General features: G+C 44.8%; 1 protein-coding gene across 5 annotated transcripts; it reads left to right on the top strand.

Moving 5' to 3' along the window:
- The first annotated feature begins 1,669 nt into the window (after positions 1-1,669).
- On the top strand, positions 1,670-22,592 carry nr4a3 (nuclear receptor subfamily 4, group A, member 3). Of its 5 annotated transcripts, none has more exons than XM_085292210.1 (9): positions 1,670-2,146; positions 5,162-5,332; positions 6,154-6,235; positions 8,660-9,495; positions 13,875-14,004; positions 14,863-15,026; positions 15,140-15,339; positions 18,716-18,894; positions 20,661-22,592. In XM_085292210.1, the coding sequence occupies exons 3-9, from the start codon at positions 6,172-6,174 to the stop codon at positions 20,921-20,923; spliced, it is 1,836 nt and encodes a 611-aa protein (XP_085148336.1). In that variant the 5' UTR covers positions 1,670-2,146; positions 5,162-5,332; positions 6,154-6,171; the 3' UTR covers positions 20,924-22,592. The 5 variants fall into 5 exon arrangements, with proteins under 5 accessions (XP_085148336.1, XP_085148339.1, XP_085148335.1 ...); XM_085292211.1 differs by lacking the exon at positions 1,670-2,146 and adding an exon at positions 4,341-4,415; XM_085292213.1 differs by lacking the exon at positions 6,154-6,235 and having other exon boundaries at positions 2,015-2,146.
- The last annotated feature ends 1,514 nt before the right edge of the window (positions 22,593-24,106 follow it).

Genomic DNA, 24,106 nt, shown 5'->3' with positions numbered 1-24,106 from the left:
GAGAGAGGGATTTAAATCCACTCCAATGCCATCCTGGCTGAGCTTTTTATGTTTTATTGCTATACAGACATTAATAAATTATATATTTGACTTCCAGTTTCACAAATCAGGTCATTTCACCAGTCTTCAAAACTGTAATCAACAAATTTTTGCGCATATATTTATTTTAAAACATTTTTTTTTTTTTAAACAGCCTTAGCTCATCCAGCTCAACCCACTTAAAATATCCATGTATCAGGGCTTTTCTTGATGTTGTTATCTTTTACCAAAATAAGGCTGTGGGATATTACCTTTTTGTGGGATATTACCCGTTTTTAAAACATATTTATCTGCATTTCTCTTGGAAAAATAACCCAGTTATAGTCTGAGCTTTAGGTGGTGATTTTTCATTTAATGCCTTTGCCTGAAAATTGTTTTCAGACTATGGGCATGAAGCCTGGTGAGACATGCAGACACTAAAGAAATACAGAGTGAACCAAAGTCAAAATAATATGATTTTATTTGCAGCCAGAATAAACACAATTTTGCTAAAGGCTCTCCCTTTTGTGTTAATCGTTAATTCAAAAAACATAAAAGTATGGTTGTGTGGGTTGGCTCCTTCCCTGTTTCTGAGGGGTGTAAAAAGGGGTGTAAAAAGCCAGGAAAAGTTTGAAAACCACTACCTTAAACAAATGCTTGGAAATGAACCTTAGAGAAGCTGATTTATACTAACGGTGATGCTTGATGGTCAGTGCCCTGACCAGAAAACATATCACACATAGTATTATGGTCTTTTTCTGTGAGTTGTGTTTGCAATTGTGTTCTTGGAGATCTGGATTACAAATGATCACTCCTGTAAAGCACTTTGGGTCAACTGTTGTTTTGGTTTGTTGTTTTAAAATCTGCTCTGTACAACAAATAAATAAGCAAATGACTTTACCTAAGATTAAAAAAAAAAAAAAGTCCTTTCTGAGGCCCTTCATTTACAGGTTCATCTGCAATTTCAGGTAAAAATCTGTTCGGAGCACGTTAAAAAGGCACCAAAATTATGCAAGTGTGCTTTTATGGTGGTTTATAATGATATTATAATCTTCATACAATCCCTTCTGGAAACACACCTTAAAAGAGCTCCATTACATGGAGAAATGCTGCTTTTGACATGTTTGATTAAAGTTTACTTGTGGATAGATGTGTACAATGGGTTAAAACATGCTTCTGAAAAGTAATGGAGCACAAGTATCACCAGGTAGTTGATTGGAAATATTTAGATACATCCCAGCATGTGTTCTGTATGGGAAAACATGCTCATGACTAATATTATTGTTACCTTTATTAATATGCTGTGTTTGCAGAAAGAGAAATAGGATATTTTGATGATGAACCTAAATTTAAAATCTATTTTATTAATATTTGTTTGCATTTTTTAAGGTTTTGTGTTTACTTTATACTTTGTTGATTAAGTAATCTAGAAGAACAGCCTCTTTACAGTTCCTGCTAGTGGTGCAGGCTCGCCCGCCGGATCCCCCTCGGCTTCCTCTCCTGCAACCATCAAACCAACCGCCTCGCTCTCTGGCTCTCTCAGATTCTCTCTCCACCCCTCTCGCTCTCTCTTTCCTTGGCACGGCACACGGGGCTTATGTGTCTTGTACTGTACGGAGAGAGAGAGAGGGAGCTCTACACTGGGTGACGTCACCTCTCCCATGGCGTCACATTGACGTAGCGCATACCAAGAGCTCTGTGTGGAGGCAGAGCCCACATAAATGCACTATTTGACTTTCTCCCCTCAGACGGCGCACATAAACAAACGCGCGTTACAAGAGCACACTTTGCAAAGCACCCATCAGCACTGACACACTCAGCAGCACGGGGACGGACGCAGACTCGCTCCTTAGAGCCACTCGGGAGTTTGATGATTTCTTTTTTATTTCATTTTCTACTTTTTATACTTTAGAAAAAGTAAGTGGAAGGAACGGAACTTTTTTTCCTTTTCTTTTTCTAATGCCGACGAATCCAGCGCCTCTCCGAGATCACTAAGAGTGTTTTTATTATTATTTTTCTTTCCTGTCATTATTTTTATCTCTTTGCGGTTGTTCTGGATGGAAAACGGATACTTCACGCGAAGTTATTAGCCCACTACATGTAAAGACGGAACCGCTACAGCAAACAAGTAAGTAAACTGAATGAATGAATGAATCTGTAAAGCTCTGCCTCACATCTTGGCGGAAACACGCCGAAAGAAGATAACCCTCAGCTTTACGTATTTAATTTTTCGCCACCTATATCAAAAGCCATGATGGATTTACTACTCTAACATCATCTGTGCGCGTGCTGCCCAACTTTGTGTGCCTAACCTGTTGCTGCTCACGTCAGCCACCGGCACACGCGTGTTGCCGGTCATGTTTGTTGGTCTGTGCCTATGTGTGGGTTCTCCTACGGCGAATGAGGCTGAACTCTGAATTTAATTTGCGCTGGAGAAGGTATCTTATCCTTTCCGGTTGTCATGGAAATGAGATGCCTCTCACTCTCACAATGAATAGTGGAGTCGGACGCACAAATGGTCTGAGTGAAGAGCGGTGTAACCTACATTCAGGCAGGAGCTCGGAGAGGAGACTTAATGCTCTTTCATTTCAAGCCATGGTGTGTTTGGGTTTTGTGTGTGTGTGTGGGGGGGGGGGGGGGTGTCTTATCGGAGTTTTTTTTTCTTTTTTTAATTTTTAATTTTTTGAGGGGGTGGTGTCTTTTTATAAAATGTATTTATATACATAGATGTGTGTAAGTGCGTGTTTGTGAGGTTGTGGGTGTGTTTGAGTTTAGATATCGCTCGGCTGTCGGTGCCGGACTGCGCTATGATTTAACCTTCAGTAACATGGAGTGAGCGTACAGTTACCATTAACCCGTATATAATAAAACTGGCCCAAGATACACTGGTACTCAAATTGCCTCCGAATTTCATGAGCCATGTATCGCAGGAAAAACACCCTCAACCATAAAGCCACAACAACATTTCTGAAGCCCACCGTGAAGCATGCTCCAGCAGCTATCGTGCCTCTTGGCCAGTCACATAGTTTATAATAATAAGCTGACAACACCGGGTTGAGGTACTTAAGTAAGTTGCTGGTTTTACCTTCTTTCCCCCCCTCAGTTCCCTCACACACACTCAGGTTTACGCATACACGCACGAACGCGCGCACGCAGGCTCCAGTGACAGGCTCCCACTCAGGGCTGATTTACAGTAGGCTAGGCTACTCGCATATTTCTCTGCTCTCTCCTTTATGTCCTTTCTTTTCTCTGTTTCTGTTTGCTGGAAGCCTCGCGCTGTCCGGGGTTATTGGTGCGAGGGGGCTACCGGGGGCTACCGGCGCTCCGGGGCGCGTGCTTTACAGCTCTTTTGTCGTTCTCTTGGTTACCGGTGCGCGCAGGGCCAGAGCCCCACCGGCCGGCTCGGTCTGAGAATAAAGTAGGGGGAGACCGCGGGTTCATTAAAAAAAAAGTTAGAAAAAGGCAGAATGTCTCACTTTGTACAAAAATAAGTTTGTTTGAAGTAAAAACACATCATCTTCATCTCTTTAACTCCCCTCGGAGGCTCTGATTAGAGCGTATTTACGCAGTTACGGGTTTAGCTTCACAACTTTATGTAAGAATGAGATGACTTCAGCTTATTTCAAATTGACTCCCATTTGTGCTGTTACTGTAACAAAATCATTTTTCAGGCCTAAAGATGTCTCTTTTTTTCTCTCAGTGCTCAAATGGCTCCATACACAATTGAATAATGGCTTAACTGTTCCAAATCAGCCCTAATCAAATCAATGTTATACAGCTTGACTTGTCTGTTTACTCTGGTTTGTGCTTTTTTTGTTTATTCCAACCTATTTGGGGGCTGTTGGGAGGGATTACATCTATATAAGAGCCATATTCCGACAAAAGAACCACCGACAGGGGGTTCGTGGGTGTCCAGTAAATCCTTTGAGAAGTGGTTTAAAGTTTGGTGAAAAGTGGCTACTGACATGAAGCTGCAGGTGCTCCTAGTCTTGATCCGTATGAGGGTTGTGGGTTGTCACCAAGCTGTTTTGCGATACACACAGGGAGACTGCGTGGTCTTCTCAACTTGACCGTCTCATAGAGGGGGTCTATGTGTGGCGGAGAGAGAGCCACAGTGAGAGAGAGATAGAGTATATAGGAGTGTGTTACAGAAAGGGGGCGCTCTGGGCCTTGAAATCCTCCGGCCACGGTGCACCCTGCTGCAGTGAGAGGGAGTCGGAGGCGCACGGCGCACGGGAGCCCGCTGGTCTGGTTTCAGGTCCGACTCACAGTTTTCTAGATTTCTCTCTCCCCTCTGGATGAACCCTGAGCAGGCGAATGCGGCGGTGATCAGAGGCAAGAAAAGCGATGGCCCGGAGCCACTGGCGCAAGCTGCTTTTATAAAAGTTGTCACTTTTGTAGGTCTGTATTATGATTTTTTTTTTTTCATTATTATTATTTTGTTTCAGAAGTCGTGCATAGTTTGTTGACTGGTGGAATTTCTGTTTTACGGTGCAAAATATCTATTAGGCAGTAATTATAATAATAATAATAACGGCGAAGACGTTAGTGCTAAAATGAAACCTGTCGCCCACGTAGGCAAAGTTTTGAAATGAACCCAAAGTCCTCAGTTGTGGTTCTCTTTGTAGGATGCACTCAGTGACATATTTATTGTCAGAATTGCCCTATGTTGGATGTAAAAGTCTAAATCTTATCCCTAATTTGCCTTCCAGCGTGTGCACTGGTAGTTATTTGAATTTGCGCCGTCTCAGCGCAGTGCTTTACATCCCCTGTTATCTCTTTCTACTGCTTTTAAACCCGATAAACTGACTGATTCTCTCAGATGAGATTTTTGTGCCAATAACGATTTGCTTTTGAGATGAAACGAAAGCTTTGCTGGTTGTCTTTAAATTGTACAAAAATGTTTCTCTGTCCGATTTTTTTCTAAAAGTGTGAGGAAATTTTGAACACCGAATTTGAATTTGCTGAAGTTTGTGGAAGCAATTTAAACAAAGGTCTCCATTCTTGAGGGAGAAAAAAAAAGAAATAAATTTTCGCTTCTCTTTGAGTAATCTTTTTTTTTTTTAAGTCTTTACGAGCGTTTGAGGCACTTACCTGATTATTCAGCCTGCCACTGGCTTTAACACAGCCATGTCTCACCCAGGCACAGGTTCGGAAGAGCGCGCCCAGCCGAGCTCGGAGCCCCGGCGGTCGGACACTTCCTTAGCGACGCCCGCCGAGCCCTCCCCGCTCCAGGAGCCCTGCCCCGGCCGCAGCCACGCCACCCCTAAATCCCGGACACCCAGCACCATTCAGCGCGAGGCTCTTTCACCAGGTACAGAAACAAGCGCTCAGTCTGTCTTCACTTTCATCTTACCCTTTTTTCTTTCTTTCTTTTTTAATCTCTTTCTCATCTGATGCTTTTGTAACGAGTGCAGCGGCTCTGACACTTTCATTTCGTGTTGCTGTTGTGGAGTGCTTGGTGATATGAGTCGGGTGATTGTTTTATTGTGGGGGGAAAAGAAAAAAACAACATTCCCAAAAATTGAAAAAAAAATATTTAAATACATATATATAATTTTTATTTAGTAGTTTAAAACACAGGGGTTAGATCTGAATATCAGCTGGTAGGCAGTCGTTTTATTTATGTGTATATTTATGCTCTTTTACTCCTGTTAAAGGTCAAAATATGAGTTGAAGTTTCCTCAATGTTCTGGTGATCTTTTGTTTGTGCTGCAGTCGTGAGCCCATGTGTATGTGTGTGGGTTGATTTTGTCTGGCAAGTGAGCTGACATTTCAGTCATTAAGATAAGACAATTCTGAGGCCAGGCACACCTATATCCAAAACCTGGAGGCGAAATGTGAATCATATATATATTTATATATAATACAATCACACACACACAATTTTGTCCATTGTAATTCAATATAGAAACTACACTGTATACCCTGAAGTAACTGGTTGTGTAAGTGTGTCTCTGTGCTTTGTGTTTTGTTTTTTTGTTATTTTTGTGTGCACAGTGTAAAGGGAAAAAAGTAAAAATCACTCTACGCTGTGGGACGCTGACTCCCCGAAAATGTTTTATAGTTTATTGATATAAAGAAAATCTGTGTTTTTGTAATTTATGTCTGCACCTTCATGTTTTCATTTGTTAGATCTATGGCATTCTGACAATGAACAAGCGCACTCAGTTATTGGAACAGCTGCAGTTTGTCCAGTTGAAATGCACACCTCGAGGTTAGAGACTGTTTCCCTTTGCCTCACTATGCTGCACCACCTATGTCTGACTCTGCTTGGGTTGTCTGTCCTCTTGCTTGCACACACACACACACACACAAACAGACACATATGCACACAACTGCTTCAATGCAAGTGTCATAAAGGCGACCCGATGGTGGTATTGGACTTTTGAGAACCCCCTACACTGACTTGCTTTGGTGACATTAACAACTAAGAAGCTCCGGTGATGGATCTCTATTTGCACTTGTGGTGAGTGTGTAAAAGAGGATGCAAGTTTGTAAGCATGGGTGTGTGAGTGAAGGTTAGACACGCCAACAAAAGTCAAGTAACGAAGACGGTGAGACACTCGCAGAGACAAGTGGTTTTACAGGTTTTCAGGATAAGGGTGTATGCTTTTGGTAGAATGAACATATACAAGTCCATGTTGACATCGTGAACATTATAAGCAGATGAACACACGTGGTGGTGGTGGTGTGTGTGTGTACCAGAAGGAATTTCTTTACTCACCCGACAGACAAACATCACACTACTTTGTAGCCTTCCTACCCTTTTCTCTCTCATTCTTTCATCTCTTCACAGAAAAACCAGAAATTTACCATATTTAAATATAAACATGTGCATGTGCCACGTGCAGTAAGTCTTGCACACATTTCTACACTGATGGCCCCTAATCTGAGGCTTGACCTACTGACACAACACAGAGAGCCGCAACCTTTACCACTGTACTCTCCTTTTTTCAGTTTGTTTTTTCTTTCTCTGGTTCTCTTCCTCCTCTGATGCATAATCAGTTTTTTAAAAAAAGGTCTTTAGGTATAGCCCAGAAAGGCCCCGTGACGCCCTTAATGCTGCATGTGTGTTTTTCCACGTGGGTTGAAGAGCTGGTCACTCGCAGAAGAAGAAAAAAAATCTTGATGACGTCAAGCACACGTATGCCTACAGCTTGACTCATATCCTCAATTAAAATAAAAAGAAGGAAAGAAATGTAGCGGCTTAATGAGCCTGCTGATACACTATGCTTGCATATTTAATGGTTAATATAAAAATTAATAAGAATTATTTCAAAGAAAAAATATTTATAGCAAAGAATTTTTAAAAAAATTATTTATCTCAATATATATATATATATATATATATATATATATATATATATATATATATATATATATATAAATCAGGACTATTTTCCTTTTTTTTCTTGCTTTATAAATAGATAAAAGTTCAGGTGAGACCGCTTTGGCGGAGGTATTTGTGAACGCTTTAACAACTGCAGGACCGATATATCCCGTATTTGACTAGACAAACATGACGTACAGGAAAGGGGGCGATTACGGCAGAGCGCGCGCATGCTGGGCGTCAATGGGAGCAGCGCAGTGTTGACAGTTCCCTGCTCGGGAGAGACGAGCAAACACCACAAAAGCCTGCCTGCGCTGACACTCATGACTGATTATTATTATGCACACACACACACACACACGTGCAGACGCACGCAAACGCAGGCGTTGTATATTACGTAAGAGTTTTGATAAGACCATATAGTCCACACACAAACACACACACAGAGAAACGATGAGCTGGTGGCCTGTTGCTGTAGCAGAATTAAATCAAGGGGGGAAAGTGAAGACATGTCGACTGGCGTCTGCAGCAGTTAGAGGAAATATCTGTGTCTGCGTGTCCGTCTTTATCTCAGTGTGCGTGTGCATGAGAGGGTGTGCGTGCACGCGTGTGTGTGAAGGGTCTGTGCAGCAAGCATCCAGCACCACCATGGGGTTCCATTATTATTTAATGTTATCTCATCTGCTTTTCCATCTGACTAACCAGAATACACACACATACAGATTCTTGTATTTGAGCTTCAGGATCATCAACTGCAGCTTCTCTAACTTGACTAACTAGGAAAATCAGCAATGTTCGAAGTTTTGTGTGTGTGTGTTTCAGTATTCAGGGTTTTTTTTTCCCTTTTTTTGCTGTACTTACTCAGTGCAAGTGCAAGAAGTGTTAACAGCAGAAATGGGTGTAAATTGCATCAAATGGAAAGATTTGGTTAAAGCTTTTCACAGCCTCTTCATTGAAAGAAAAACTTTTATAACACTCTGCAAACTGCCTGTTCCAATAGAGCTGTGCAGATTGTTTTTGTTTCTTTCTTTTTTTTATTTTTTAATGGTTGACCCTGTTTAGTATTGCCACTGTGTGCATGTGCATCCAATAGAGTCTGCCTGTATCCTGCAGATTTACTGAACATGAAGCCCTGCTTCTCTGATTAAATCACTGTTTGTAAAATGTCATAAATTCTTCTTCTCTGCCCAGTGATTGTTGCTATATAGCTGTGCCCTACTAACATGGGAATGTGAAGCTTTTGGGATACATGTGGTCTGATGTGCCACGCAGCTCTAACCTGCGTGTGTGCTCTGTTTCCTCCGACAGATATGCCCTGTGTGCAGGCTCAGTACGGGCCGGCCCCTCCAGGCTCAGCCTACTCTGGCCAGTCCTTCAGCTACCAGACTGAAAGCTACAGCTCTGACCTCATGACCCCCGACTACACCAAGCTGGACCTGGGTGGGGGTGAGATCTCTGCAGCTGCCACCACCTCTCTCCCAAGCTTCAATGTCTTTGTGGACGGAAGCTACGAGCCTAAGTCCTCGTGCCTCTACCAGATGCCCACGCACAGGCCCACCATCAAAAAGGAGGAGGAGAGCTACCCAACTGCCCCACCCCTGGAGGCCATGTCCTCCTCCACCATGTACTTTAAACAGTCTCCCCCTTCCACTCCGACCACCCCGTCTCTGCCACCCCAGCCGGGCACCTCCTTCCTGTGGGGGGAGGAGCACCCCCTGGCTCCTTCTCACCCTCACTCTCTACCTTCCAGCCTGGAGACCGGCCCCCTCAAGTCCCCCCGTTTTCCGCACTTCTACCAGCATTCACCGCCCCACAGTGGAGGCAGCGTCGGCGGTTATGATAGCCTGGGAGGAGGGCTGGTTCGCACCTCTTCTTCCTCCTCTTCCTCCTCCTCATCAGTTTCCCATCCTCACGTCCCACCCCTGGAGCAGCCTCTGTACCAGCTGCACCGCGGAGCAGGGAGCAGCAGCCTCGCCTTTCGCTCCCTGGCACTTGGACCTTGTGGCCCTCTACTAGCAGACAGCTTGCCCTCTCCACCCCCGCGTGGCCCACAGGGAGAGGGAACCTGCGCGGTGTGTGGAGACAATGCGGCTTGCCAGCACTACGGCGTACGCACATGTGAGGGCTGCAAAGGCTTCTTCAAGGTAAAAAAAAACAACAACCCACAGCTATTATTAAAGTCTTCCTCTAGTTTCAACCGTTCTGGTCTTTGGTTTTCTTTTGTTTTCTTGTACTTCTGAGTCTTGTGGTTTCTAATAAGACATCACGCACCTGTCCCTCATTTGTACCCCTCTGCATCTTTTGAAGTATTCCTTCTTGTTTCTAACCTCTCACATTCATAACAGACTTTCCATCTTTAAAATCTCAGCCAGAATCTGTAAACTGGCTGCAAGCTGACTGACGTATTTAAGTCGGAGCAGTTTGCTAGCATTTGCCTTGCTCCCACTCTACACCCTTCTCTGTACTCTCTAAATCGTCTTTAGAGTCATTGCGAAAGCACAACACACCCACAGGGGTCGTTTCTCCCAGCAACCAAGTGGGCAAAGTGTGCATAAGCACTGGCTCTGTGTAAATGTGTGCGTGTGTGTTTGTGATTGCTTGCATGAGAACACAGGATGATAAAAACATATATTCTCTCCAAAATAACAGCTGTGTTCAGGAGCTCAGATACTCAGAAATAACGCGGTGTGCGAGCACGTAATGGTGAAGGAATCCTTGAAATCAGTTTTCTGACGGCGTGTTTTTAGTCAATTGGCGGCCACGAATTTGACCACAATTCTCTTGCATAATGCTCAACCCGATATGAATCTGTTTGAAATTTGGTCCCTCAAGTGATTCAACCTAACACTTCTGAACCTGTTGTCTCACATCCCATGTTGCCGCACGTGCTAACGCGCTGACAACACAGTTTAACACAATCCAAGAGCCGGTTTTTAGTCAGACTCATTTTCCATTTTCCTCATGCTGCAAGTCATAAAATACAACAGACGTGACAAGCGAGATATTATATTGCTGTGCATGTGCGTGTATACATAGATATTTGAGGCTTAGTGGCACATCACTTGGAATTACAGTGAACTCGCACTCGGTGACAGTGGAGTAATTCATTTGCACAGTTTTTGAATTAAAACATTTTCCGGCACACTTGTTAAGCATTCTATTGGCTGCACGAGATGAGAGTTAAAATTAAGAGACAGCAAGAAGGAGGGTGCACACACCGAGGTAATTGAATAATGCCTCTGGTAGGTGGAAATGAATTATCCTTCCTTTCAATTAGTTTCACAATTTGTTTTTATTTAGTAATTAATGAAAGCAGCGTCTGGTGGCAGCAGGCTGCGGGCTGTCTGCTCGCTGCAGTGTTCCCTCCGCAGCCACAAAGCCTGTCAAACCTCGCTATGTTTCCTTTACACTCCCTCTCACACACACACACACACATACACACACATATGCAGATGCAGCGAGCCATCCCCGCCTCACGCAACATATGCAGGCAACCACACATATAGAAAAACATACTGTAACATGTGTTTTTTTCACACTGTTACCCCGTGAATCCAGGATGCAGCGGCAGCAGCAGAAACTAAATCATGTGTCTCACACACACCTGCTCCTTGTTCACATATTCTCAGGCAAATCACCTCCATTATCCTGATGGTTTTATTGTGCCCGAAAAATATTTTCCTGATTATATTTAATTATCCATGAATAGTTATTAGGCATTAAACCGTTGTAGAGGCTTGCTGTAAATTATTATTTCATTAGTGCAATTTGAAGCACATTTTCCCCGTGAATTAATTTTAGCTCTTAAACAAGTCAGGGTTGTTGTTTTTTTGTTTTTTTTTGGGCATGTTTATTATTTTGAATAATGTGTTCCATTCACGGGTTTCCATTAATTTAGTGAACCTATTCAGTATTTCAATTTTTAAAATAAAATAAAAAACTATTCCAACTGTTAGTATAATACATTATGTTATCAAAAAAAAGAACATTAAAGTCCCCTGTTTCCATGCACCCACTGTACTAACCAACCGGTGAGCTGTTTTAGACCTGCTACACACTGTTTTAGTTTTCCAGGGCTTGCTTGGTATGTTAGTCCTAGAAATTATGGTAAGCATCCGTGTGCTGGTGAAGATAATTGGAAAAACAAGCTCGGAAACGTGTAAGCTGATCATATAAACCCAGTGTGTAGGATTTTAGAGTTATAAAAACAATAAAGTCAGCTCACGGATACAGATGTCTACATGTGTTTTTGCACTTTTTTGACGGCAGAAACTGAGAATCAGCGGTCGGAAGCAACCAGAGGGGGGTTGGGATTTAAGATGGGTTGGAGAGGGCAAAGTCCCTCAAGGCTTTTAATTTAAGCCGAGGCTATTAGTACATGTTACATGTCAAGAATCTGTCTCTGCACGCCTCTGTCTGGCCCCTACAACAGCCATAGTATCTGCACTCCTGTCAGAATACTTTCAATTGTGAATGTGCTTTCAGTGCACACCACTCATTCCTCAATTCTGACTCAACATCTAACTGAAACTTTTTCACTTTAATCCAGTTCCTGCCCACAGAAACAATATGGCCTGGTGCGAAGTAAATTTAAACTTGTTATTTTAATGAAATTTGGGGTAAACACGAGGAAAAATGACAGGGAAGATTAAATTAATTGAACTAGAACAAAGTGTACTACACACACACACATACACACACACACACATATATATGTATGTATATTTACACATCACATCAGAGACTAGTTATAGCTTTGAAGCTTTGATAGTGACTCCAGTCATCGTTTTTGCTGATTATTAGAAAGCAAAGTCACAAGAGCCCCAACCAACACACACACACAAACGCAGACACACAGATGATAACAGACAGACAGAGAAGAGAAAGGGCCAGCGCTCGCTCATGAGAGCTTAATTTATCGCGCCCTTAATTGATGATTGCAAACTCAGGCTTTTCTTGGAAACAGACATCTAAATTAAGCCTGAGGTCACTGAAGAATTTCCTCCTTGAACAAACAGCAGGGTTAACTTAGCTTATAGACTACTCCACTTTCACCTTTATGCGCACCGCCCAGCACACCGCCAGGGAAACCGGAGATTTTAAAGTTTCAGAGAGGAAAACACAAAAAAGAGTCACAGTTATCTTTAGAACACGCTCCGGGCGTGTTCGCGTGGGCTTTACTGTTGGTTAGTATCGGGAAAAATCGCGTAAATGACTCCGAACCTCTTTAAAAGTGTAAATAAAAGTTTGCGCACGGAAGACTTGTGCGTCATTCAGCCTTCCTCATGTTTAATTCGGACACCATCTAACTGGATGCATCCCCCACCCCCCTTTCTCGACCACATTAATGACCATAACTTACTTATCCTCGCGCGCACGGGTCGCCGACCATTGAAGGGATGAAAGGAGACATTCACAGCGATCTGCGGTGCCATGGCAACGACTCTCATCCGGCACTGGCGCCCATTACGCGTCGGTTCCGCACTCGCGCCGAAGCATATGGAATAATTGGTGTGTTATTGGTCTCCTGGGGGGGACGGGCATGTGCGGCGCGAGGGGTTCCTAATTGGATTTATTTGTTTTGATGTGTTTTAGAAGCGTTAAAGAAGCCGTGGCACTTCCGTTATGTGTAAATTACAGTTCAGTTATAAGCGCTGCCTGAGTGGAGTGCTGGAGTCACAGCGGGTAAACGCGGTGGTAAAGTGAGTATTTGTGGGGGTTTTACGGTGTTGTCATCGCAGGTTCACCCCCGAGTTTAATCTCCTGTCAGACACGGGCAGCGTGGAGCCTTCGGGCCTCATTGGAACTGATAATGTCGGTCTGCGGTCTGTTCGTGCTGCGAGTGAAGAACTTCGTGCTTTTACTGGGACGGTCCGTTCAAAGTATTGCCTTCAATACGCGGTCACGAGCGCGCAGGATTGGCCCCATAGATGCGCGCGCACTACAATCTCACTTATTGTCCTCCCTGTATTCGCTGAGCCCCCTCTCCACTCCCTCCCACGTGGCCCGTTTCTGATTTCATTTTAATAAGGTCAGTAATAATCGCGCGAGCCAGCGGAGGAGAAAACAGCTCCCGCGGGGCCCATTGAGAGAGGCGCGATGCGCGAGGCCCCGAAGGTGCCACGAGCTGACCCGCGAGCTTCACAAACAATCTGATCAGGCAGCTTTCGCGGCCGCTCGTCCCCCACCCCTCTCCACCTCACCCACCCAACTCTACCCCGTCTCAAGGGACCCGCCTCCGCACGCCACGCGCTGGATCTCTATTGTCAGCTGCGGCGCTAATAAAATTGTCCCTCCTGCAGGCGAGGCTTGTTGGGAAATTAATTTTATCTAATTATACTGATGTCACCGCCGCCTTTCAGCGCGTAATTAAAATCTGACCTGCGAGCTTCGCTTTCATTCTTTGACGGGCAAGGAAAGAGAGAGAGAGAGAGAGAGAGAAATTGAATTAAACAAATCAAATATTAGGTGTTGATTGTGTTTGGAGGCTGATTATCGGCATGCCTGTTTCTTCTTTCTCCAGCGCACCGTGCAGAAAAACGCCAAGTATGTCTGTCTGGCCAGTAAGAACTGTCCTGTGGACAAGAGGAGACGCAACCGCTGCCAGTACTGCCGCTTTCAGAAGTGTCTGAGCGTGGGGATGGTGAAGGAAGGTAGGAGATCACACACCTGAATCACACACACACAAACAAGCACATATGCACACAACTGCTTCAATGCAAGTGTCATAAAGGTGACCCGATGGTGGCATTGGACTCTTGAGAGTTAATCCTAATAATGCAACACTAATCAGACCTGCAGTCAGTGATCATAGCCCCCGTCTCTGCAGTCAGTGGTTAATAGGCCGGTAATGGCCCAGCCTGTGGTAGCATCACACAACTGTCTATGCAGAAACGCCTGTCTGTGGTTGGAAGAAAGTATGATACACATCATACCAATTAGTCCCTGCCACCTTTAAAGCCCCTGAGTTCAGTGTTGTTTAGCAGAGCCTCAAAGCTGACCATCTTATGCAAAGATTCTCCCATTATGTCATTGTGTTCACCACATCTGATGCGTTGACTGTTGCTGCATAGTGCACACACACAGACAGACACGTTTCGATGATGTGTAGAATCAGCGTGACACTCAAACTGCCCCCATTCCCATGAGGTTTGTCACCTGTCTCACACCCTGTAATACCCCCACCCACATATCCACATGCATAAACGCAAACAAACCCACACAAAATGCATACTGGATGTCTCTGTGTTGCATTAACACACGTCCGTCTGCAGCCTGCAGAACAGCTCCACTGCCATCTGCTGGCTCGTGGCCTCCTGTGTGTGGAGATCGTGGCAATGTTGGGAGCACTCCTGCAGAGACCTCTCCCAACCTTTTAGTCGTTATTTCGCTGTGATGAAAAGCTGATATCAAGCCGGTCCGCTGGAGGGTAGAACTTGACTGTGCATGCAGAGTTTATATTTCCACGTCCAACTCAAAAACCTCTTGCCTTCTGTGTTTCTCTGTTTTAGTGGTGCGTACTGACAGCTTGAAGGGGCGCAGAGGTCGTCTGCCTTCCAAACCAAAGAGCCCCCTGCAGACGGAGGCATCTCCTCCTTCTCCACCCCTCAGCCTCCTCTCTGCTCTGCTCAGGGCTTATTCTCACTGCACACCTCGTGACCTTGACTACAGCCAGGTAACCCATGCCCTTAACAATTCATTTCAACTGGAGAAATGCATTAGTTTATTTTCGAATACAGATAGTTTACAAGTTATTTCAGTAATTTCTCTTCTTTTCTTGATCTGCAGTTCAGCGCTGCCGACCCGCCATCCTCCTCCTCGGACGTCGAACACATCCACCTCTTCTACAGGCTACTCACCATCTCGATGGAGACCACAAGGTGCTGGGCGGAGAGGCTGCCCGGCTTCTCCGAGCTTCAGCGTGACGATCAGAACCTGCTCATAGACTCCGCCTTCCTGGAGCTGTTTGTGCTGCGATTGGCTCACAGGTAAGTAGGCAGAAATGGAGCCTCTTTTAACACCTGTTTTAAACTTGGATGTCCACTCCTATGCACACCTCTCAAGCTTTTGAACCACACCGACTTACACTTGTACGGGCAACTTTGTTTTGCTTAGCGTCTCAGAAACAAGAGGCACTTAAACCCTTTCCGATTAAAGTACAGTGCATAACTGTGCTGGCAAAGCTGTGTGCTGCTGTGTTGGTGTATCTCCAGAGTGGGAGGAGTGGAGCTGAGTAATCGCCATATGAACCAAATTATGAATGGAGTCTGTAGCTATGACAGCAGCTACACCCACAGAGTTCCGCTCTGCTCGTCTGATATCTGACGCACAGAGAGATCTGTGTGTGTGTTCTGCGGGCTAAAACTGTGCTAACATTGTGAACTGTGAATTGACAAGATCAATTTCCATCTCAAAGTTAGTCAGCTGAGTAACTGAAAAGAGCCGCTGTTATGGAAGGAAATACATATTCAGTTCAGCTGACCAACATAAAAACACAATGGGCTTCATTTACCTCATGCGCCCCCTGATGTATGTATGTGTGTGTGTGTGTGTTTGAGCAAGAGAGCACGTGTGTGTCTCACTGATGGATACCTGTGGTGCCATTGTGACTGCCCCGGCCCATCTTTGCCTCAGAATTACCCTGGGTTACCAGTTTGCTCTTGCAAGGCATGCGGCTGGTTAAATTTATGGGTAGAAGATGGTGGCGGTGGTGGGGGGCTACAAGCTCATCTCTTTGTCTGCGCTGTCGTCTAGGGCAGAAGACCAACACAGTGAGACACGCACACTTACTCACACTCGCTGATGATGTAGAATCCCAACTTTCTGTCCTCCTCCCAGCGTAGGTCCAGGTGCAGGGTGGGTAGAGGATGGGCGGTGCCATCACAGTCCCAGCAGGAGGGGTGATCAGGCTGGGACTCTGACTCACTCTAAAGGGTGGACTCATAGGGGCCTCTTTCAAACACACGTACACACACAGACACACACTGCTCATCTTCCAATCGGCCAAACTCCCACGGCAGAGAGGAAAATGCACACAAACACAGCGCTGTCTTATTTTCTCTGTCTTCCGTGGGAGCGATGGATGCAGCGCATCTCCTCGCTGACCCCGTGCTGAACCTAGATGCCCCGCAGACCCTCACTCAAGCGTGCGTCTGTGTGCTTGTGAGTGTGTGCTCAGAGTGCATAGAGTAAATTTGCTTCGTTCTTCTGGGCCGGCATTGCTGTAAGCACCCCGTTACCTAACAGTTTCTGTGGTTATTGGTCGATTACCGTGGTGACAGCGTAGTCAGGGGTGAGTGGAATGTGTGGCAGACATCCACCTGTGCTTGTGTGCGTGCGTGCATCTGCCTAGATACGCATCTACCAGCCTGTCTGTGTATTTTTGCTCCAGTGGCACTATCTCACACGGGTGAAATGGTCCTGTGAGATATTATTTGGTCAGCTCTGTGTTTACTTAAGCACAGAAATACAGCCGGTATGTTGTGGAAATAACAGGTACTAATATACATCACCAAACGTGCATCGACAAGGACTGTTCACGCTCATGTTCGCGAAATTCTCCAAAAATGACCCTGCTGACGCTAAACTTTTAATAAAGTTTTGAATTTTGACCGATCTCCCCTTCAAGAGGTGTTCTGGAGCAATGCTGTTGATTTTAGTCCCTCAAATCACATTGTGCTCCTGTGCCCCTGTGATACACGCTCGATCAAATCAGAAACACTTCAGCTTTAATTTTATTTCGGGGAAAAGTGAGCAATGACTGTGCTGGTCTGGTTGTCTGTGTTGAATATTCCTCCCTCAGATGCCTTCAGTGCATTACAGTCAAATCCTGCAAATTCACGAGGCACAACATGGGGAATGTGGAACGTAAACGACGATCATCCCTCCAGTCGTCTACTGCGGTACCTTTGGTCTTGAATGCTGCAGACCTTTCCACTAAAAACTGCTTTTTTGTTTATAAGAGAAGATCCAGCTTTCATCACCAGCGATGAGCCCCAACATGACCGTGGGGCCAGTTTGACACAGAAGTTAAGTGGTCTGTGTGCAAGTCTGAGGCCCCGGGTGTAATCGCAGGCGCACAGGTGCAGGAGTTCAGAGCAGAACTTCCAGGGAGTGATCTAAAAATATGAATTTTGCTGGCTTCAAGGGTGCTCAATGATATAACTTTGATCAGCCAAGTACAAGTTTTGAGTTTCACATGTGGAACATTAAGGTCGCACCTGGTGCAGCAATGAAAAATTAGGTGAATCTGTTCTGTGAGAGATGTTTGACAAGAAGTCAGGACTTCAACCTCAGCCTAGAGGAGATGATACGAGGGATCGAAATCAAAAACAAATTTGCTGTTCTTCCCCAGCAATAGGTGAGAATAGGTGAGGGGCATCGTTTCTCAACCTCTTCCTGTTATTCACTTTCTTCTCTGTGCTCTCTTCTTGTGATTTCCTGGAAGTACAAAGAATATTTTGGTCCCGATCGCTGGTGCTAATTGTTTTTGATGTTAGTTGTTAATGCTTTCTCATGTATGTGCATGTGTCTGGCCTAACGGCGTGTCTCTTTTGAACTGAGTCTAATTAGACACAAATAGCGTTGCAGTTTATCCTCATAACTGCCAAACCAAAGTTTGTGCAGGGTGTAATTTGAGGCTTTCCTCCCTTTCCACACTAATTCCCCTCTTTGCTCTCTCTCTCTTTAATATCATCTGTTTTCCAAGTACACACTTTCTCCCCTAGATCTTCCATCTCTCATAGTTTATCCTTCTTCAACTAAACACAGTTGCAGCTCTCCAAAGAAGAGCGGGCTCCTATTTTAGAGACTAATAGAGACCAGTCATAGGTCTCCATCATCCTCTGCTTGCACTCTCTCTCTCTCTCCCTCCTTCTCTGCTTGATGTCAAAGAAGTGGGATGTTGTGTGTCGTGAGTAAGTGATGGTTAAATACATCTGAGAAGACTTTTCATTTCCTTATTAAAACCTTGTGTTTCCACTGCACACCACAGCCTGGGCACATTAAAGCCATAACAGTTTATCTATCTGCAAATATACACGCACACACAGAGCAACCCTCTGCCCTAACCCTTCACCCCACCCTGCCGCAAGGAAACGCAGGAATGTTTTAAAATGCTGTAATTTGGAAACACAACCTTAATCAGCTGCATGCTTGTGTTTGATGTGTGTCCCGTTTCTGCGTGAGTGCGCACACTGCCAGGTTTCTCATTGTTTTTTATTGTAATTGTTTCCTTGCCCCAGCATCTCAAGCTATATTTACAATACATGAGGGAAAATACAGTTTTCTCTGGAAAACGGCGATCTAATCAGTCCACCATTTCCTTCTTTTTTTTCCCCCTTCTTCTTTCTCTCGGTTCCTCAGATCGATGCTGTCGGAGGATAAACTAGTGTTCTGTAACGGCTTGGTGCTGCACAGGTTCCAGTGCCTTCGTGGGTTCGGAGAGTGGCTGGACTCCATCCAGGAATTTTCCGCTCACCTCCAGAACCTAAATCTGGATACCTCTGCCTTCGCCTGCCTGGCCGCCCTTGTGCTGCTCACAGGTAACCACAGATTTTCAATCACGAGCTTACTAGCGAGAGGAACAAGAATCAAGGGGTCCTAATTCTGTGGTTGCATATAGTCACCTGTGCTCAAAGTTATTAACATCGCCTCTCCACTCCTCATAAACACTGCGAATCATTTAAGCTGAACATGAATATACAGATAAAACGCTCGCTCGCTCACCCGCTCGCGCACGCACACGCACGCGCGCGCACACACACACACACACACACACACACACACACAGCATCTTCCTGTTGTCCGGAGCTTTGCCTCCTGGTGATTCAGTGTGACAGTGATCAGGTGGACACATCCTCTAACGTCAGACACACGCTTAAAGACACACATGTGCATGCGTGTTCCCACACATCTCTGCCCCGAAACAAGAACCTGATACCCAGAAGCACCTGCTGCACCTGCCACACACCTGGCCCTCTAATCAGTGTTCATGTGTGAAAAATGAAAGGAGAATCGCAGCCTGCTCTGAGAGCACACACGCTGCAGGCGAGGCAGATTTCGTTTTTTAAGTAAAATGCATCAGGCGACAGAGACTAGTCTGCAGTTAAGTGTTTAAATTCATCTTTTTAAAACAGTTTTAGGGTGTTGGATGCTGTAAAGTAATGTGCAGTAGCTAAAAAAAAAGAATTAAATTAAATAAAAAAATCCCCCTCCCCCTGCTTTTAGCTTCCTTATTTCACCCTGCCCCCGCCGCCTCCTCTTCCTCAACCTCTTTCTGTCTGAGCCCTCCAACCCCATCCTCACCCTCTGGGGGAGCACTTAACTCTGTTCCTGATCGACCAGCCCACCGTGGAGCGCGGCTCTGGAATGGCGTCTGCGGTGTTCTCAGTGGCGCTCTGCCACCTCGGCAAAGCACACAGTGCAAAGCCACGACAGAGCCACCAGAGCCACCAGGCGATCGACCGCTTCAGAGTGGCCTGTGCAGAAAGGCAGTCATCGATCTCTCCCCGGGAGCTCACGCTCATAGAGAAAGAAGGGGTAGGGAGAGCGGGAAGAAAGACAGGGAAGCGGAATTGTGTGGCGAGAGGTCTGAAAGCCGCGCTGAAAGGAGGGCCGGAGTGACTCTGCAGCGGCAAACACAACAAACAAAAGAGTCACATAAACAAACAGTAAATAAGCTTCGGATAATGGATACCTCAAAGTGAGACGGGTCTTAGTGGCAGCCTCCCTGCAGCACAGCTCGTGGTGTGCCTGTATGTGTGTGTTTGTGTTTGGGGGGCTGGACACCCTGTTCTCTGCAGAATGAGTTAGTGTCACATTAAGCCTTGTACGAGTGCCACTGGAGTTGCTATGGGCAGCAGTGTGTGCATTTCTAATTTCATTTTGCTGCTCACAGGGCCACATAATCAGCTAACTGTTGAGCACTTCTGTTCTGCTCTTTGTCTTAATTTCTGAAATTGCACTGACTTTTTTTTCTGTGCAAATGTTTAAAAAAATAAAATAAAAAATGTGCTCATATAGCCGTGCATGTGGACGTACACCAGTGAGAAGGGGGCTTATTAGATTAGACTGAGTATTGATCTGTAGTGAATGAGCCAGGTTAAGGCCTGTTAAGAACATGAGCCATACGGGCTAATGAGGTGGAATTCAATATAAAAGAAGATGTAGCTAATGCTCTTTCAGCTGAATGAGCTCTGATGTATGTATATGTGTGTGTATTTTTTTTCCCCACTGACTTTATTTTGGCCATTTAATGATTATTCTCCTAACATCTCTTTCTCCGTCTTTCTTTCTTGCGAATCTACAGAGCAAATCCCCGGTCTGAAGGACTCAAAGCGGGTTGAGGAGTTGCAGAATAAAGTGATCTGTTGTCTCAGAGACCACCTGGGCTGCAGTCCTTCATCCTCCTCGTCCAAAGCCGCGCCTTCTCTGAGTCGTATTTTGGGTATAAGGGAAGAGCTTCGTTCCCAGAGGACCCAAGGCCTTCAGCGAATCTTCTACCTGAAGCTGGAGGATCTGGTAGCGCCTCCGCCACTGATTGACAGGTTCCTGGACACTCTGCCCTACTGACGACTCGGGCTAACCATGCAGCAAAATGAACCCACGTCACGTCCTGTCAAGGCCTTTCCCCAAAGGAGCATGCAAACACACCCAGAAGAGAGAGAAGAGGCACTCTCTCTCTCTCTCAAGACTGATGCAGCGCACGGAGAGCCAATCTAATATTTTTGACTCGACGGGGACAACCAAACGAGAGCGCCTTTCACTCAAACGGACTACCAGCTAAATGCTTTTCACCTGTATAAAAGACAATTACTCAAACGCTTTACCACTTTTTATTTGGTCCTCCTGTTTCGCCCCACGCTGGGAGGAGGGGGGAGGATGATGAGGCTGAGATGGACAGGAGAAAAGTGACTTTTTTTTTTTTTTTTGACTGTCTTCGCTCCATCTGGGTTGCAGCTTATTCGGCAAAAAAAACAAAAAACAAAAAAAAACAAAGAAAGAACCGACGTTTATGAGTACTGTTTATCTGTGTTTCGGCCTGGCTCGTTCTGTCTGAGGACTTCCATTTAGAAAGGAGGGCTGGGAGAGGTGGCGATGTAAAAGAGAGAGTGCGGGGAGGGGGAGGTGATCGTTCCGAAATGTGCCGACATGTCAGAGGTGGAGCGGCGTAGGCGTAGGTGGGCCAAAATGTTACGACGCAGGACACAGGTGTTTCATAAACACATGGAAGTGGCTGTTGAGGCGGGCTCTTAATTACAAGTGCAATTCCTTAAGTGCTATCGCGCCACAAGAGGAAGGGATGGAGGAGGAGGGGAAATCTAATTTCAAACTCTAAATTATTTTAATACAAAAACTTGTCCTGTACTGTCAGTAGCTAAAAAGAAAGACAGTCTCCCATCTTGCTTTAGACAGCAGAGGAGATACTGTGCACTAACGATCGATGACTGAGTCACCCAGACTTGAACTTTCTCTACTATGTGGTTTTTTGTTTTTTTTTGTTTGTTTGTTTTATTAACTCAGTTTGAAATCATAGGTCGAGTAGAAGTGTGGAGGAATGAACATGGACAGAAATTGGCTTTGGAAGCACTTACACCCTGAGAGGGGCTAGAAGCACAGACACACACCCTACCTGCTCGCCTGGGGGACAGGGAGAGGAGGGTGCTCGACAGACAGCTGTACGTCCAGGGGTGAAACATTCCACGTTCATGCTCTTTTTCTTTATCGTTTTATATATCGCGGCGGCTGTGTGAGTGTGGAGGACATGATCGCCTACCGTCTTTGTGTGTGCGCTTAGACAAGCCAGGATCATATGCATGGTGTGTTATAAGCTGTCGAGAGCTGGCATAGCCTGTCAAAACAGCTCGACCTGTGTTTGTGTCTCAGACTGCAGCTCTATGGGAATCTCCCCAGGGCCTCCACCACCCACTCACACCCTCATGACGACGGTTTTAAAATAAATAAAAAAAATCAAATTCTATAGATATAAATATATATAAATATATATATATATACAAAACTAATATTTTGAAGTGTTTTTAGCTTTTTCAAATATTGTGGTACGAGTTGTGCATTGTTTTTTGAAGAGAAACAAAAAAAGAGAAAAAAAGTTGCTGTTTTTTCAATGTCCTTCTTTGGTTAGAGTTTCCTGTTCGATATGTTGTTGTTTTTTCTTTCTCTTTGGTTCACTGGATTTTCTGTTCAGCACTTTGAAATCATAAACTAGTTCTGATTATTCTGACCCCGGCTGTGTCTTGTGTTTTGATTCTTTATAATTCATTGACAAAAAAAAAGAAAAAGCACAAACAAAATATTGTTTTCTATATAAGGTAACAAAACATCAAATTTCAGCCACATTTTTACATGTTTTTTTTAAGTGTGTGTGTGTGTGTGTGTGTGTGTGTGTGTGTGTGTGTGTGTGTGTGACTTGTCAGACACAAAAGCCTCTTGACAGGTAAAAGGCCTTGTCTCTCTCCTGGGGGACCCTCGGGCTCTCACAGAGAGTAGAGAGGGATTAGGAAAGTGAGGAGGGGGAGGAAGAGGGCGGGGAGAAGAGCTTCATGTTAGCATGAGGTCCAGATCAGCCTCCAGCCTCGTTAAACACCATCGATCGGCACGGTGACATTTCACAGCACATGCCGTCTATACTGTTACCGCCATCACTCACTTGCCATCCTGCACAACAGCGTTACCGCTAACACAGACACACACTCTCTGTCTCTAACAGCCAGGTGATTGATAGCAACTGTTAGACAATTGTGAACAGCTCTACCTGTGCATGTGTGCGGGGAAAAAAGAAGAAGTGGGTAGAAGCAGAAGAAAGTGCACAAAAAAGTAAAGAGTGAGCACGCACCACCACCTCTTCTGTTTTATGATGTTTAAACTTTCCCCTTTGTGAATAAAATAACCATTTTAGAAAGATGAAGCGCAATGGCTTTCAGTGACACATACTAACCTGGAAATGCCCATAAACATTATCAGTTTATTACTTATAATTCTGTGTGTTTGTGAGTGCATGTGGCACATAACAACAAATATCTGTCCAACACTTCACCCTCCTTTGGTTTGGGGGAAGGTGCGTGGGGACTGTGATGTGTTTTTAATGAGTATGCAGGAAAAAAACATTCACACTTTTGTCTTCTTTTTTTTAAAAAAAGTGGTGTGATTGTGTACATGCGAAAGAAAATGAATGAAGTGTTAATATTCCTCCTACAACTGTGTTACTTACATGTAAAATAACATGACATGAAGCAGAGAGCATGAAATGCAAAATCTACGCACACACACAGACACACTCACACGCTGAGCTGTCACTCTCCAAGCCGATCGATCAGTGCTGACAGATAGCAGATACCCAGAGTCTTAATTAGAGGTCCCATTAGAACATATAGACACACACACACACACACTCACAGATTCAAAGCATGTATTCTTCTGGTTCTCAATTCATAAGTTCTTTTCATAAAGCCATGTATAAACAACAGCAAGCATGTTTTCATGTACACATCAAGAGGGCAGGGAAATTAAAATCATGACTATGTTTATGTAGCAGCTTCAGGTTCATGTCTGCTTTTTGTGGAAGCAGTGTCCTGGCTTATTGGACCACCTGCCATAGTTAATGTTATTAGAAACACCTGTGTTTTCCTACCATGACTTGTCACAAAGTCTACCATGACAAAAAAAAACCAGGCCCATATCCACCGAGGCATCAGGATGTGCTAATCACACCTGCCACAACAAAAACCAGTAAAGATT

This window comes from Mchenga conophoros, linkage group LG11 (assembly GCF_057382185.1).
Source record: "Mchenga conophoros isolate Kocher_MC1m ecotype Shallow Benthic linkage group LG11, M_conophoros_male_GT1.1, whole genome shotgun sequence".
Taxonomy (NCBI): domain Eukaryota; kingdom Metazoa; phylum Chordata; class Actinopteri; order Cichliformes; family Cichlidae; genus Mchenga; species Mchenga conophoros.
The sequence above is the reverse complement of the archived record's forward strand: the minus strand, read 5'-3'. Positions and strand labels throughout refer to the sequence as shown.

Coding starts and splice junctions, on each gene's coding strand:
- nr4a3 (XM_085292209.1), top strand. CDS start 4,317: ATGAACCCTGAGCAGGCGAATGCGGCGGTGATCAGAGGCAAGAAAAGC. Junction 4,420..5,161: donor AAAAGTTGTCACTTTTGTAG/GTCTGTATTATG, acceptor TGTCTCACCCAG/GCACAGGTTCGGAAGAGCGC. Junction 15,027..15,139: donor GTGACCTTGACTACAGCCAG/GTAACCCATGCC, acceptor CTTGATCTGCAG/TTCAGCGCTGCCGACCCGCC.